Below are 12,329 nucleotides of genomic sequence, written 5' to 3'. Positions count from 1 at the left end.
GGGAATCTTTCATGCCCCCCTGGGGTGGCCGAGCCCTGACAGATGCCACACTGCACAGGCCAGAAGGAAAGGGAGAGGGCGGAGGGGAGGGGCAAGGTGAACGCCCCAGAGTGACCAGAGACGCACATGGGGAGGGCGCGCCCCCCCAGGGACTCAGGAAGCCGTGCAGCACAGTCCGGCATTTGGGAAGCCGGCGTCCGTGCTTGGTGCTGACCTCTGGGCCTTGTTAGGGTGACACAAAGGACAAAGCTAGCTCATACAACCACCCCCGAATTTTGCCAAGTTACCATGACAACGGGAGGAGTGAGCAGAGAGAAACTCCCCCAAACCAGAACTCTTTCAGTGTTAAGGTTTCTTTTGCTTCCTGTATACACAGAGGCACAAACGCCTGGATGGGCCATGTCGTCGGCCACCTCGGGAAGGACCTGCGTGCGCACACGGCACAGGGTGAGTAAGCGGGGGTTTGTCCCTTCATTCATCCAACGGACAAGGCACATGGAGCTTTTTTTTTTTTATGTCTTTTATTTATTTTTGAGAGACAGAGAGACACAGCATGAGCAGGGGAGGGTCAGAGAGGGAGACACAGAATCTGAAGCAGGCTCCAGGCTCTGAGCCAGCTGTCAGCACAGAGCCCGACGCGGGGCTCGAACCCATGAACTGTGACATCATGACCTGAGCCGAAGCCGGCCGCTCAACCGACTGAGCCACGCAAGCGCCCCACATGGAGCTTTCCTGAGCACTGGCGAGGGTGCGGCAGGGCTGGGAGGCCGCACTGCCTCTGTGCTTGGCAGTCCCCTGCGGTGGCCCGTGGCCCTATGTGCTTTCGAAGGGACGCAGGAGGACACCCCCACCGTCGAGGGGGAGCCCAGGGCCGGCCTGCAGATCAGCCTATACAGCTAAGGTTGTAGAACACTCTGACTAGGGTTCACATGTACAGAATTACCCTTCTTTGCAGAGAACCTGGCATTTCCCAAGGGAATTCGGAGATGGCCAATGCCAAAGGGACAGCTTAGTTCTCTGTCAGTCCCACAGAGCCTGAGTGCCACCGCTGGGCCATCTGCCCGCACCCCTCGGTCCACTAGCCAGCCTGTGCTTTGCGCCCACCGGCCTCATCACCAAGCAAGTGGCACTGCTGAGTGTGCGTGTGGCCCAGGGGCCGCCAGCAGCCGCGCTAGACCCGAGGGACCACCTGGGCGGGTGCGGGAGGCCTAACAGAAAGGGCCTGCCTCATAGCCAAATGACCACCCCATGCAGGCAATCAGAGTAAAACCTTTTTTCTGGGTGTTTCCGGAAGAGACTGGCACTGGATTTGGTAGACCTGCCGTCAGCATTGTGGGCGCATCACTGATGCCATCCACTGGTGACCCCAGGAGAACAGGCAGAAGGGCGACCCCCCCCCCCACTTGAGCTGGAATGTCCGTCTTTTCCTACCCTTGGCCACCAGAGTGCCTATTTCTCAGGCCTTGGACTTGGACTGAACCCTACCGCCAGCCTCCCCGGCTCCCCCGCTTGTAGACGGAGACCGTGGGCCTTCTCGGGGCTCCACAGCCGCACGAGGCGCCCCGGTAGCAAACCTCCTCGGGTCAACCTCTCTGTATCCTGTCGGCCGTTCCTCCGGAGCCCTGACGGACGCAGGGCCTGACCCGCAACCTTCTCTCCGCTCTGTCCTCCTGGAAGCCATTGTTGAGTCCCAGGAAGTGGCCTTGTTTTTGTTTTTTTAACCAGACCTGCTGTGGGTTGATGTTTTCACCTCAGCTGCGCGCCCCAGCCTTCGAAGGCAGCAGAGAGCCTGGTCGCCGGCCTACCTCTGGCCACCTCCCAGGTCCTTCCTCAAGGAAGGACCACAGCCCAAGATCTGGGGTGGGGGCGGGAGTCTGGGGCCAGCCTCCCCAGGACCCACTCTCACGGCTTTGTTTTTCCACCCAGCAGCATGAGAACCCATTTGTTTCTTGCTGGCAGACCCGATGCCACCACATTCTGGTTTCCGTGACAAGAAGCACCTTTAAATAGCAAGTGGGGCACTCTCTGCCAGGTGGCCTCTCAGATGGCATGGTTTTGGGGCCTCCCTGCCACTCCCCTGCACCCTCAAAGGCAGGGACAATCTCTTTTCATAGAATGAAGGGTCTGGGACAAGGGACATGTGACGTGGCATCTGGGGCAGAGAAGTCCTCTAATGGCCGCCAGAACTGCCCAGGAGCAAACCAGGACTTTGCAGGGTGAGGCGGCCCGAGCACACCGTGTCCTGCCAGAGAAGCTGACGGCCTCCCGGCGCCTCCAGGTGGGCTCCACCTGCCTGAGGATGAGGCTGCAAGTGTTGAGAGGTCCCTAAACGCCTCACAGGACAGGAGGGAACCCCCCCAAATGACTAGATCACCCACGATCCTTTTTAAGTGTCATCCTTTTCCTTCTAAAAACTTCTGCAAATTCCAACGAATAGATGTTTTATAGTAAAAAGAATATTTTTAAAAATTTATTTTGAGAGAGGGAAAGTGGAGGAGGGAATGAGAGTGAGAGAGAGAGAGAGAGAGAGAGAGAGAGAGAGAGAGGAGAGAGAGAGAATCCCCAAGCAGGCTCCACTCTGTCAGCACAGAGCCCGGCACAGCACTGGATCCCACAAACCGTGAGATCCAGACCTGAGCCGAAATCAAGAGTCTGACACTGCACTGACTGAGCCCCGCAAGTGCCCGAGGCCAGAATTTCCTGATCCCTCTGGGCCTAGGGAAGTGCTGATAATGACAATGCCAGCCGGAGGACCCAGGAAGTCAGTCCCTGAACGGCAGAAGACTAAGTCCACCAGGACGTCCCAGCAAATGACAGGTGGGAAGCAACCCAGCCCGTGCTGCCAGACCTGGGGTAGGAGCGGCCAAACCTGCTTCTCTGGCCTCCCTGGTTTGGCTTCCCTTTGCGAAGTGAGATCCCAAAACGGAAGAGTAAGGAAGGGATGATTGGGAGCCTGAAATGCCCCACTTTTTGAGCAGGGCCACCTTGGGGCACCCCAGGACACGGGTAGGAACACCGAGGCCTCCTGGGCCAGGCCGAGGCGGGGCGGTATCTCGGCTGCACCCCCACTCCCAGGGGAGCTCTGGAAAGACCCCTAGGGACACCCGTGTGTTGTGGGTCACTCGCGCCCCAGCACGGGAGATGGGGCCGTGGGGAGGGGATGTGGACGCGGTTCCCGGAGGAGAGGCCAGTCTCTGCTCTGGGTGCCGCCGGGGCGCTCGGGCTTGGTGCTCTCTGGGAGTGGGAGGCAGGTCCCGGGAAGGGCGCCGCGGGAGGTGTCCCAAGAGGGGCTGTGGACAAGATTCCCTATAGAATGCCTCATTTGCTTCAGCCATTCAGCGCCTGTCAGAAATTACAGCAGAGGCCAAGGTCACCTAAGGGGTACCAGCCTCTGCCTCCTGCGCAGCCCCGGCGGTGCCCAGGAAGGACAATGCAGGTCTGCATCAGCGCCGGACCTCGTGCGGCTCCCAAGGCTCCCCAAGACGAGTGCCCCACACCCCAGTGACTGCGGTGCCACCTGGGGCGCACTCCCTCCCTCTGCCTGGTCACCCACATGCCCCCGGCAGAGAGAACGCACCTGTTGGCAAGCACGCCACAGAAGGCCTGTGCCCATCAACAAGGCCACCTGCAGGGAGGATGGGGTCATCATGGAACCCCGCCCCGTGGCTGCGCGGTGTGAGCTCCCAGGGGTCCCTCCACCACACCCACCCCTCAGACAGGACACAGTCAGCAACAGCCCTAGAATGCTCCTGCCATTAGCCGGCAGCTGGGGACCCAGGAGGTGTGGGGGACAGGGGCTCAGAGGCCTCAGAGGAATCTGCTGCTCAGAGACCTAGCCTCGGAGGCCCGGCATGGGGATCGGTGGCAGAGCAGCGGAAGGCCAACAGCAATGGTACCCGCTCCCCATACCCGCGTGGGCCCAGCAGGCCCTCAGGCCTCCAGAGGAGGGCACCCAGGAGAGCTGCCGAGAGGTTGCCCTCTGCTGTGGCAAGCCCGCCCTGATTTGCAGAGAGGCCCTGAGGTCTGGGGTGCGGCCACCTTGGCCTGGGGCCCCTCCCAGCACCGCCCACCTGCCCAAGAAGACGCCTCCCTGGCCTTGCTCTACTGGGGTCATCGAAACCAAAATTTCCCAAGATCACATCTAGAAATACACCCAAGGGATTGAGGGGAAACACAACAGGGCCCAGCACAGTGCACAGCAGCCCACCGGGCGGGGGTGTGGGGGAGGAGGTCAAGGGCACGGGTAAGCCCTAGAAGGTGGGAGCAGCAGATCACCTAGAGCTTAGCAGAGAAGGACTCCAAATCTGCCAGTAACTTGATGTCATTAGGGAGTGTCAGCCACGCCCCGCCGTCAACCACCAGCACCGCACCCGTCACATAGGAGGCCAAAGGGCTGGCCAGGTACAGCGCGCTGTGGGCAACGTCCGTCTTGTTGCCCAGCCTCCGCAGGGGGATGGCCAGAACCTTCGTGCTGACACTGGCCTGGGGGCCACCTGGAAAGGCAGCAGAGGGCTTAGCAGCAGGACTAGGACCCAGGGCCTCCACTGCCTCCTGCCCAGCTCTCCCTAAACCACACCCAGAAACACTGGGGGCACTGCGGCATCATGGGGGCAGAGCAGGCACCGGCACAGAGCGGAGGAACGTGGCCGTAGAACCAGCGCAGGGCTTTGTGACACACACAAGGTCAGGGTTCAGGGGGCTCTAAAGGGTGTCTCCCTTTGTGTCTGTCTGGCTCATACGTCAAGGCCGGCAGCCGTATGGCCTCTACCTCCAAGGCACAGCAGCCCACACCTGGCTGACCACTAGTGTATTACAGGTGTGCTCACCAAGAATGGCCCCGACCTGGCTAGGGGACAGTCTGGCAGCCCTGGGAGCCACGAGGAATCGGCCCTTCTCCCGCACCTGTCCCCGTCAGGCAGGGGAGCCCACGGTGCTCCCGAGGCGCTTACCGAGCCGCCAGAAGCCCTCTGTGCCGCTAACGAGGCCAGGGGCGAGGCTGTTGACGCGGACGTTCTGGGGACCCCACTCCACAGCCAAGTGCCGTGTCATCGCATCTGCACGGAAGGCAAGCAGGCATGAAGAGGGGTGCAGGGCTGCTCTGCTTTCCGGGGTAGCCTGGGTATGAGTCGTGGCTCAGGGCCAGGGCCAGGCCTCTCCACTGTCCCCACTATGCTTAGCTTCACTAGGACCCGGTGGGCCTTCAGGGACAGGCTGGAGAGGGACCCAACGGGAGCCCAGGCAGGCAGCCCAGCGCGGGGGCCCATACCCACAGCAGCCTTGGCGGAGCCCGCGTGCACTTGGAGCACCTGCCCCCGGGTACCCAGGGTGGCAGTGATGTTCACGATCACGCCTCCATGGTCCTGTAACACGTGGGGAAGCACAGTGAGCGGGGGGCCAGAAGCGGCCTTTCCCAGGTGGAAAGAACGCTTACCCAGAAGAACTTCTCGTAAAGCACACGAGACGTGTTGAAGGTGCCCAAGGTGTCAATGTCCATCACGGTCTTGAAGGCATTGAAGGACAATGCGCTGGCCGGGCACAGGAAGTTTCCAGCCGCACCTGCAGGGCGCAAGGAGACAGCGGCCGGTGGGAGCCCCAGGCAGCCAGGACACACGGGCCCTCGAGATGGTCTGGGCTGGACGGAGGAGGACCCCAAGCACTGGGATAAATTCTCGAAGGACAGGGCAGGAGGGATATTGTGGGTTGAACTGTGGTCCTCTGAAGGGCACGTGGACGTGCTAATCCCTGGCACCTGGGGTGTGAGGTTATTTGGAAAAATCTTTTGGAGGCAATCAAGTTAAGATGAGGTCACCCTGCACTGGGGGGCCGAAATCCAAGGACTGGTGTCCCCTGGGAAAAGGAGAAAAGACACAGAGACACACGAGGGAGGCCGTGCACAGAGGCGGCAGAGACTGGAGCGGCGCGGCCCCAGGCCAGCGAGCACCTGAGAGAAAGGCGGGGACTGAGTCTCCCCGGGACCCGTCAGAGGGGGCTGGCCCTGCCGACAGGTTTTGGAATGTGACCCCTCAAGTGTGAGAGAACGTATTTCTGCTGTTTTCAGCCCCTCGGCTTGTGGTACTTCATTAGCTGCAGGAAATTCGTACACCTTGCGTTTGAGAAACAGAGAGATGGTGCGAGCAAGAGAAGGTCAGAGGGAGGGAGACACAGAACCCGAAGCAGCTCTAGGCTCTGAGCTGCCAGCACAGAGCCTGACGTGGGGCTCGAACCCACGAACCCTGAGATCGTGACCTGAGCCGAAGCCGGACGCTTAACGGACTGAGCCACCCAGGCGCCCCACACCCTGCGTTTCTAAGAGGGAATTTCAGCAAAGAGTGTACCTTGACATAAACTACGGAGTAGCTAATAATACCTATTATCCCGGTTCACGAACAGTGATGGATGCAAGATGTTAGCATCCGTGGGGGGGGGTGGCGGTGTGTGCAATCTTGTACCAGCTGGCCATTCTGTAAGTCTTGACCTCTACTAAAAAAAGTAAGCCTGTTTCTTTTCCTTTTTTTTTGTTTCTTTTTTTTCTTTTTAAGGGAGACTTTTGGGGCATGAGCGTGGCCCGGCTCTGTGATTCAGCCGAGTTCACAGGATGTCCAACCTTCTCTGAGACTGCACTGACCCAGAAGGAGCCAGGGGCCCGGGCCAGGAGTCCTGACGCCGCACAGCAGGGAGGTCTGGTCCTGCCGACACATTGGAAGCCCCCAGGCCTCGCCCAGCAGCCACTCACAGTTAATGAGAATGTCAATTTTCCCAAACTCCTTCAGCGCCTGGTCCACGGCGGCCGCGATGGACGGGGGAGCTCGGACATCCAGAGACAAAGGCAGGCACCGCTGGCCGGTGGCAGCAGCCAGCTTTCTGGCAGCCTAGAAGCCAGACGGGAAGAGAGGTGGGCAGCAGCCCGGTGACCGTGGCCTGGAGCCAGGAGCCTCCTTCCACACTACCCTCCAGGCCACCGGTCACGGGTCAGGGGTCACCAGCAGCCCCCGCTGACGTGTGGTCCCTGAGACCAGCCGTGGCAGTGGGGAGACTCTCCTGTGGATGGGACCTGTGAACCACCCTCAAAATCCATCTGGCCTGAGATCTCTCTCACGGCCACGGTGCCACACAACCTGAGGGCCTCCTCACAAAAATGAGATTTTGTAAAAAGCCAGGGTGTCCCTGGGAGGGGGCCACTGGCGCTCAGTGTCACCATCCTCTGGGCCTCAGGACCCTCCAGGGCGGGGTGGGCACAGGAGAAACTCCCTCACCAGTGACACTCTTGGAAGGCTTCTGCTGGCGATGACTGTGTGGCAGCCGTGCCTGCAAAGGCAGAGCGCAGGTGTGAGGGCAGCAAGGTCAACGGACACACCCAGTGGGCTCCTGCCCGGTGCTCTAGGCAGAGCTCCCTTCCTCCAAGGCTCGCTTGGGCTGCAGCCCCAGCCCCGGGGCTGAAGGCACAGCTGGCAGAGAACACAGGGGTCTGAGCAGAGCTCAGCGGCACCAAAGGTGTCCACCCTGGGGTCTCTTTCTGGGTCCCTCTGGCAGTGGGGTATCCCAGCCACAGAGATGTGGAGGCGCTGCCACACACACCACGTACACAGCACTGAGGCAGCTGGGAGCTGGGAGCTCAGATGCTCTGCCCAGGCATCTGTGCGGGCCTGCGGGGTCCCCCTGGCTTGGCCACATGTGCCCTGGCCGCCCCCTATGACGTCGGAGTGCAGGACAGAGAGAGCCCATTCTGAGGCCAGGGAGCCTGCCTTGCGTCACCTCCTGACAAGCTCAGCCCCACAGGAACAGCAGCAGCTACACCTGCTGAGTAGGTGCCACCTGCTCCTCCAAAGGACCCTCAGCACAGCTGGCTACACTCTGCCCAGAGCAGCAACACGTCCCAAGTCACCAGCTTGGAAAACGAATTCACCTGGAATGGATGAATCCCCAAATCTCATCCAGTGACACTCACCTCTGTGGAATGAAAAGTGGGGGCCTGGGGAAAACTGGGAAGGGGTGTCTAGGATGTCAGCAGTCTTCCTCTCCCCCAACCCCTGCCTAACCCTTGCCCTTTCCTGCGTGGGAGGGCATAAGTGGCTGACCTGGGCCTGAGGCCACAGATCTCCTGTCCCAAGAGACACTGTGTGCTCTCCACACTGGGGGGGGCGCAACTCCGCTCACCCTGACCCTGACCCTGGCACCTCCGTGAGCCCCCAGGAGCTTGGCAGCAGAATTACCTCACTGTGTTGAACCCTCCTTCTTTGTGTAAATGAGGGTGCTGGAGCAAGACCCATGGTCTCAACTAACCTCTAGGACAAGACCCTGGAGTCCTGCCTCCTTCAGGGAAGCACATGAGCCCTTGCGGATGCTCTCTGGTGGGCTGTGGCCTAGAGGCACCCCGCCCCCAGCATCCGGTGCAGGGACCTGAGGACTCAGCGGGGTCCATGCAAGGTGGGACCCGTTTCAGGGGGCTGGGAGCGCACAGTACATGGGGCAGTGCTCACCGCATGAAAATCTCAGCAATTCGGAACCCGATCCCGGAGCCACCACCGGTGATGAAGGCCACTTTGTCCCTAAGAAAACAGGAAGCACTTTATTTACCTGTCTTTTTTAACTGAAGGCACTTTAAAGAGATAAATGCTTGTTGACTTAGGGGGTGGGAGGATGCCAGTAGTTCTCCGGAAGATTTTGGCTTGCTGCACCGGGCACTTCTATCAGATTTGAATTGTTAATAAGTAACGCGGATGACTTTTGTAAAAAAAAAACCAAACAAACAAAAAAAACCTCAACCGTAAATGCTACTTTTTAAAGGATGCATTCCTATGCTTTCTGAGTTTTCCGGGAAAAAAAAATTATTTCGACCTAAAAACCTCTATTCGGAAAGTTGTCAGTTAAGGAGTGCCTAATGGGCTCAGTCAATAGAGCACGCCAATATTGATCTCAGAGTCAGGAGTTCAAGCCCCACGTTGGGCAGGGCATGGAGCCTACTTTAAAAAACAAAAAACAAAAGTTCTCAATTACGTGCGAAATGTTTTCAAGACACATAACCCTTCCTCTACCTGCCACTCACTTCACCTTCCCCGGTCCACCGCGGGAAACACCCACCACAACTGACAAAGACAAACAACGTGCTCCCAACAATGCAAAGGTCAAAATACCAGAGCACTTGCGTCCCCAGGGCCACCTGGACATCGGGACTGTCCGGCCGCTAGGCCCGGGGCCCACACACACATCCCAGGAAAACCGCAGGGCCCCGAGCCACCCCTGCAGAAGCTGCACGCCCCTGGGGAGCCCCCGACTCGGCCCTCACCGGAGTAGGTCTGGGCAGAAGAGATGGCGGTACTCGGGGAGACACTCGTCCTCACTGACGTCGGGCGGCGGCTGGGCCATGGCGCTCGGCGCGGGTTAGGGGCGGCGAGGACAGCAGGGACCCACCCGCGATTCGGCAGCAGCGGAGCCTCCGAGAAACCCCACGCGGTAGAGCAGTTGGCGCTCCGCACTCGCGGGGATCCAGATCCGGAGTGCCCGCAGGGCCTGCCCACAGCCGCCTCCACGCTCCCCCCGGGACGCCCTGCCCGCCGCGGCCGGCGCCTTTCCCGTGACGCTCCTCCCGCTAGGCGGACCGCGCCGCTAGCCCCGCCCACAGCGTCGTCCAAGCTCTTCCCCCGACGCCCCGCCCACAGCGGTCCTCGCCTCTCCCGTGACGCTCCGCCCAGAGCGACCTCCACCCTCCCCCCAGGCCGCCCCGCCCACAGCGGCCGCGCGGCCTGGTGGGACTGGAGGTGGGTCTGGGCGAGCACCGCGCGGCGGAGACCAAAGGGTCAGGGTTCTGAACCGTCTCCGCCCCGGAGTCCTTTTGACAATACTGGGCGTCAGTGCCGTGGTCGGAGCCAGCCAGACGCTGTAAAGTAGAGAGAGGACCAAGGCGGCCTCAGCAGGTGACCAGGGACACAGGAGGACCAGGGGTGAGGTGTAATGCGTGTAGTGCCAGCGTGAAAACAAGGGGACATGAAGCCCCTCCAGTCCGTCTCCACGTGAGGCCAGGAAGAGGGGAGGGGGCCATGGCTACCAGGCCTTCTGCCCCTGGGGGTGATCTTAGTGGGCCCCCTCCACACCCCTTCTGGCCGCCCTCAGTCACCTCCTCATTCAGCATGATGAAACGGGGGCAGGGCAGCACCAGCTCCAGGGGTCAGCTTGGATCCCCCCAATTTCAGGCTGTAGGTCTTTGGACCCCTACAGTCTGATACATCCAATAAAGTTAACTGACCCCCTACTGGGCTGTGAGAAGGTAAGCTTTATTTCAACACTCAAACTCTGACAACTTTGCATAAAGTCCTCATCCCTACCTCAGAGATGGCTCAAACTAATAAGCAATCCACCACCATACACAACACACTTTAATGTGGTCCCCTCCCACCCTGGCCTGGGGGGAAAGAAGGTCACAGTACACTCTTGGAGATGCCCCAAAGGCTGTCTGGCACTTGGGTACAGAAAGGACTTGGTCCAAGCTGTTACTGGCTTAGGATACTAAAAGGCACATGAAGTTGGTTGTTCACCCTCTCTGGGCTGGGGTGGGGCAGAAGGTAGACAGGGAGGTGGTCTGGGACAGAAGCGCAGACCACGGGTGTGGGCTCAAGTTCTTGTCGACAGAGGTAGTTGATCCTGGGTGGCTGAGGGCAGCCTGAGCGCTCAGGATGGGTAGGTGCTGCTCTGGTGGCCTTCGTCCGCCCAGTCCACCAGCTCACTGCTCTGAAACCATAGCTGGATCTCCCTCTGGGCCCCCTCCACGGAGTCGCTGGCGTGGACGATGTTCCTGTGCCAAGTGACAGGTGGCAAAGGTAAGGCACAGACTTAACGTGCACCTTGGGGGTCCCAGGGACTGGCTGTTGATTCCGTACTGTTAGGAGGAGCAAGCCTGGTATTGTGCAGAGGGGAAAGCAAGAGCAGGACTGGGAGACTGGTTCCAGCCTGGTCTTGGCCTCTTACCCACAACCTCATGACTGCCCAGATCATTTCTGGGAGCCCCATTTTCCCACCAGTCATCCAGTGCCGGCCCTGCAAGGTGTCAGATAAGACAGGCCGGTAACAGGAAATGATGGCAGAGTTCACGCACAACACATAGAAAATGCGTTATCGTCTCCGCTGTGCACAGGGCTTTGAAAAACCTGTGCTAGCAAACATGAGGTGTGTGTGACATGTCAGCATTGAAAATCTCTTCCGGCTTTACTTTGGCCCAGGTCCCGTGGATCTGCCTTGGGAGCAGACTGCCACCCAGCTCGGACCCTCCTCAACCCTAATGAGCTGCCCCATCAGCTCCAGTGGCTGAGTGTGCCAGGGTCCCCAGACCTGCTGATGTGGACGCTGAAGTCCCCCCTGATGGTGCCGGGGGCAGCCGCAGCTGAGTCGGTGTGTCCTATCATGGCCCTGGAGGAGCAGACCACGTTGGGACCTTCCCAGACCTGTTGCACAGAGATAAAGGAGGTCGGGAGAAGTGGGGATTGCCAAGGACTCTGCAAGTCTGGGCTCAGTCCAGGGCCCTCCACCCCTGCCTCCACCGCTGCCCGCCATACCATGGCTACCACGGGGCCGGAGCTCATGTAGCTGATGAGAGCGGGATAGAAAGGCTTCCTCTGCAGGTCATGGTAGTGCTCGGCAAGGACTCTCTCTGGCGCCTGGGTGGCAATGGGGTCAGGGGTGAGAGGAGCCTCCGCACTGGGAACCCTACTGGATGCTGGGGCAGTGACCACGGTCTCTTGACCTGAGGGCACTTTGCAAATAACAGCAAAATGGGCTGGCACGCCAGCAGATACTCCCCACCCTTCCCCTTCTACTGCCAATAGCAGACGCTCCTCCTGGCGCAGGGCTGAGACGTGAAGGGCTGGGGTCCATGAGAAGCTGCCCACTCCCAGTCCCCCCAAGGACACCCATGGATCGAGAGCCCTGGTACCTGCAGCATCTTCATCCCCACCAGCTTGAAGCCCCTCCTCTCAAAGCGCTGGATCACATCCCCAACGAGCCGCCGCTGCACCCCATCTGGCTTCACTGCAACCAGGGTCCGCTCCCGGGTCCAGGAAGACCCTCCTTTAGAAGAAGGGGAATCAGGCCTCACCCTTTCACGTCTCCCTGGACCCGGACTCCCCTGCAGGGTCCAGGTGTCAGCCGCACAGCTCTGGGGGGGAGAAGTGCAGGGTGCAGCCAACAAATGCCCAGCACGGCGCTGCCTTTTAGGGACGAGCAGGACGGTGTGTCCCTCGTGCTTCCAGCCTGTCACACGGGCCACGGCTCCTCCCAGGCAGGAGCAGGAGCACCCATGACGGACCCAGAGTCCCTGAGAAGGCATCTTCAAGAGGTGGGGA

At 60.1% G+C, this 12,329-nt stretch overlaps 2 protein-coding genes and 1 long non-coding RNA gene across 5 annotated transcripts in view; 1 reads left to right on the top strand and 2 right to left on the bottom strand.

The window, feature by feature from the left end:
• The window catches only part of LOC115298871, a 5,830-nt gene extending 3,373 nt beyond the window's left edge, over positions 1 to 2,457 (top strand). For both annotated transcript variants that reach the window (XR_003911873.1, XR_003911874.1), the window contains exons 3-4: positions 377 to 447; positions 1,930 to 2,457. This is a non-coding gene — a long non-coding RNA (uncharacterized LOC115298871). The remainder of the gene's footprint in view (positions 1 to 376; positions 448 to 1,929) is intronic.
• Positions 2,458 to 2,602: 145 nt separating this feature from the next.
• On the bottom strand, positions 2,603 to 9,591 carry DECR2 (2,4-dienoyl-CoA reductase 2). Of its 2 annotated transcripts, XM_029948038.1 has the most exons (10): positions 9,284 to 9,591; positions 8,478 to 8,546; positions 7,254 to 7,305; positions 6,734 to 6,869; positions 5,432 to 5,556; positions 5,267 to 5,360; positions 4,950 to 5,054; positions 4,276 to 4,493; positions 3,578 to 3,625; positions 2,603 to 3,342 (listed from the first exon to the last, which is right to left on the bottom strand). In XM_029948038.1, the coding sequence occupies exons 1-8, from the start codon at positions 9,361 to 9,363 to the stop codon at positions 4,276 to 4,278; spliced, it is 879 nt and encodes a 292-aa protein (XP_029803898.1). In that variant the 5' UTR covers positions 9,364 to 9,591; the 3' UTR covers positions 2,603 to 3,342; positions 3,578 to 3,625. The 2 variants fall into 2 exon arrangements, with proteins under 2 accessions (XP_029803898.1, XP_029803897.1); XM_029948037.1 differs by lacking the exon at positions 3,578 to 3,625 and having other exon boundaries at positions 9,284 to 9,590.
• Positions 9,592 to 10,247: 656 nt separating this feature from the next.
• Positions 10,248 to 12,070, bottom strand: NME4 (NME/NM23 nucleoside diphosphate kinase 4). Its single transcript, XM_029947800.1, has 4 exons — positions 11,921 to 12,070; positions 11,544 to 11,645; positions 11,320 to 11,432; positions 10,248 to 10,786 (listed from the first exon to the last, which is right to left on the bottom strand). The coding sequence occupies exons 1-4, from the start codon at positions 11,933 to 11,935 to the stop codon at positions 10,663 to 10,665; spliced, it is 354 nt and encodes a 117-aa protein (XP_029803660.1). The 5' UTR covers positions 11,936 to 12,070; the 3' UTR covers positions 10,248 to 10,662.
• Positions 12,071 to 12,329: the final 259 nt, after the last annotated feature.

The sequence above is a fragment of the Suricata suricatta genome, chromosome 8, assembly GCF_006229205.1.
Source record: "Suricata suricatta isolate VVHF042 chromosome 8, meerkat_22Aug2017_6uvM2_HiC, whole genome shotgun sequence".
In the NCBI taxonomy this organism is placed as follows: domain Eukaryota; kingdom Metazoa; phylum Chordata; class Mammalia; order Carnivora; family Herpestidae; genus Suricata; species Suricata suricatta.
This window is presented reverse-complemented; position numbering and strand designations above follow the sequence as displayed.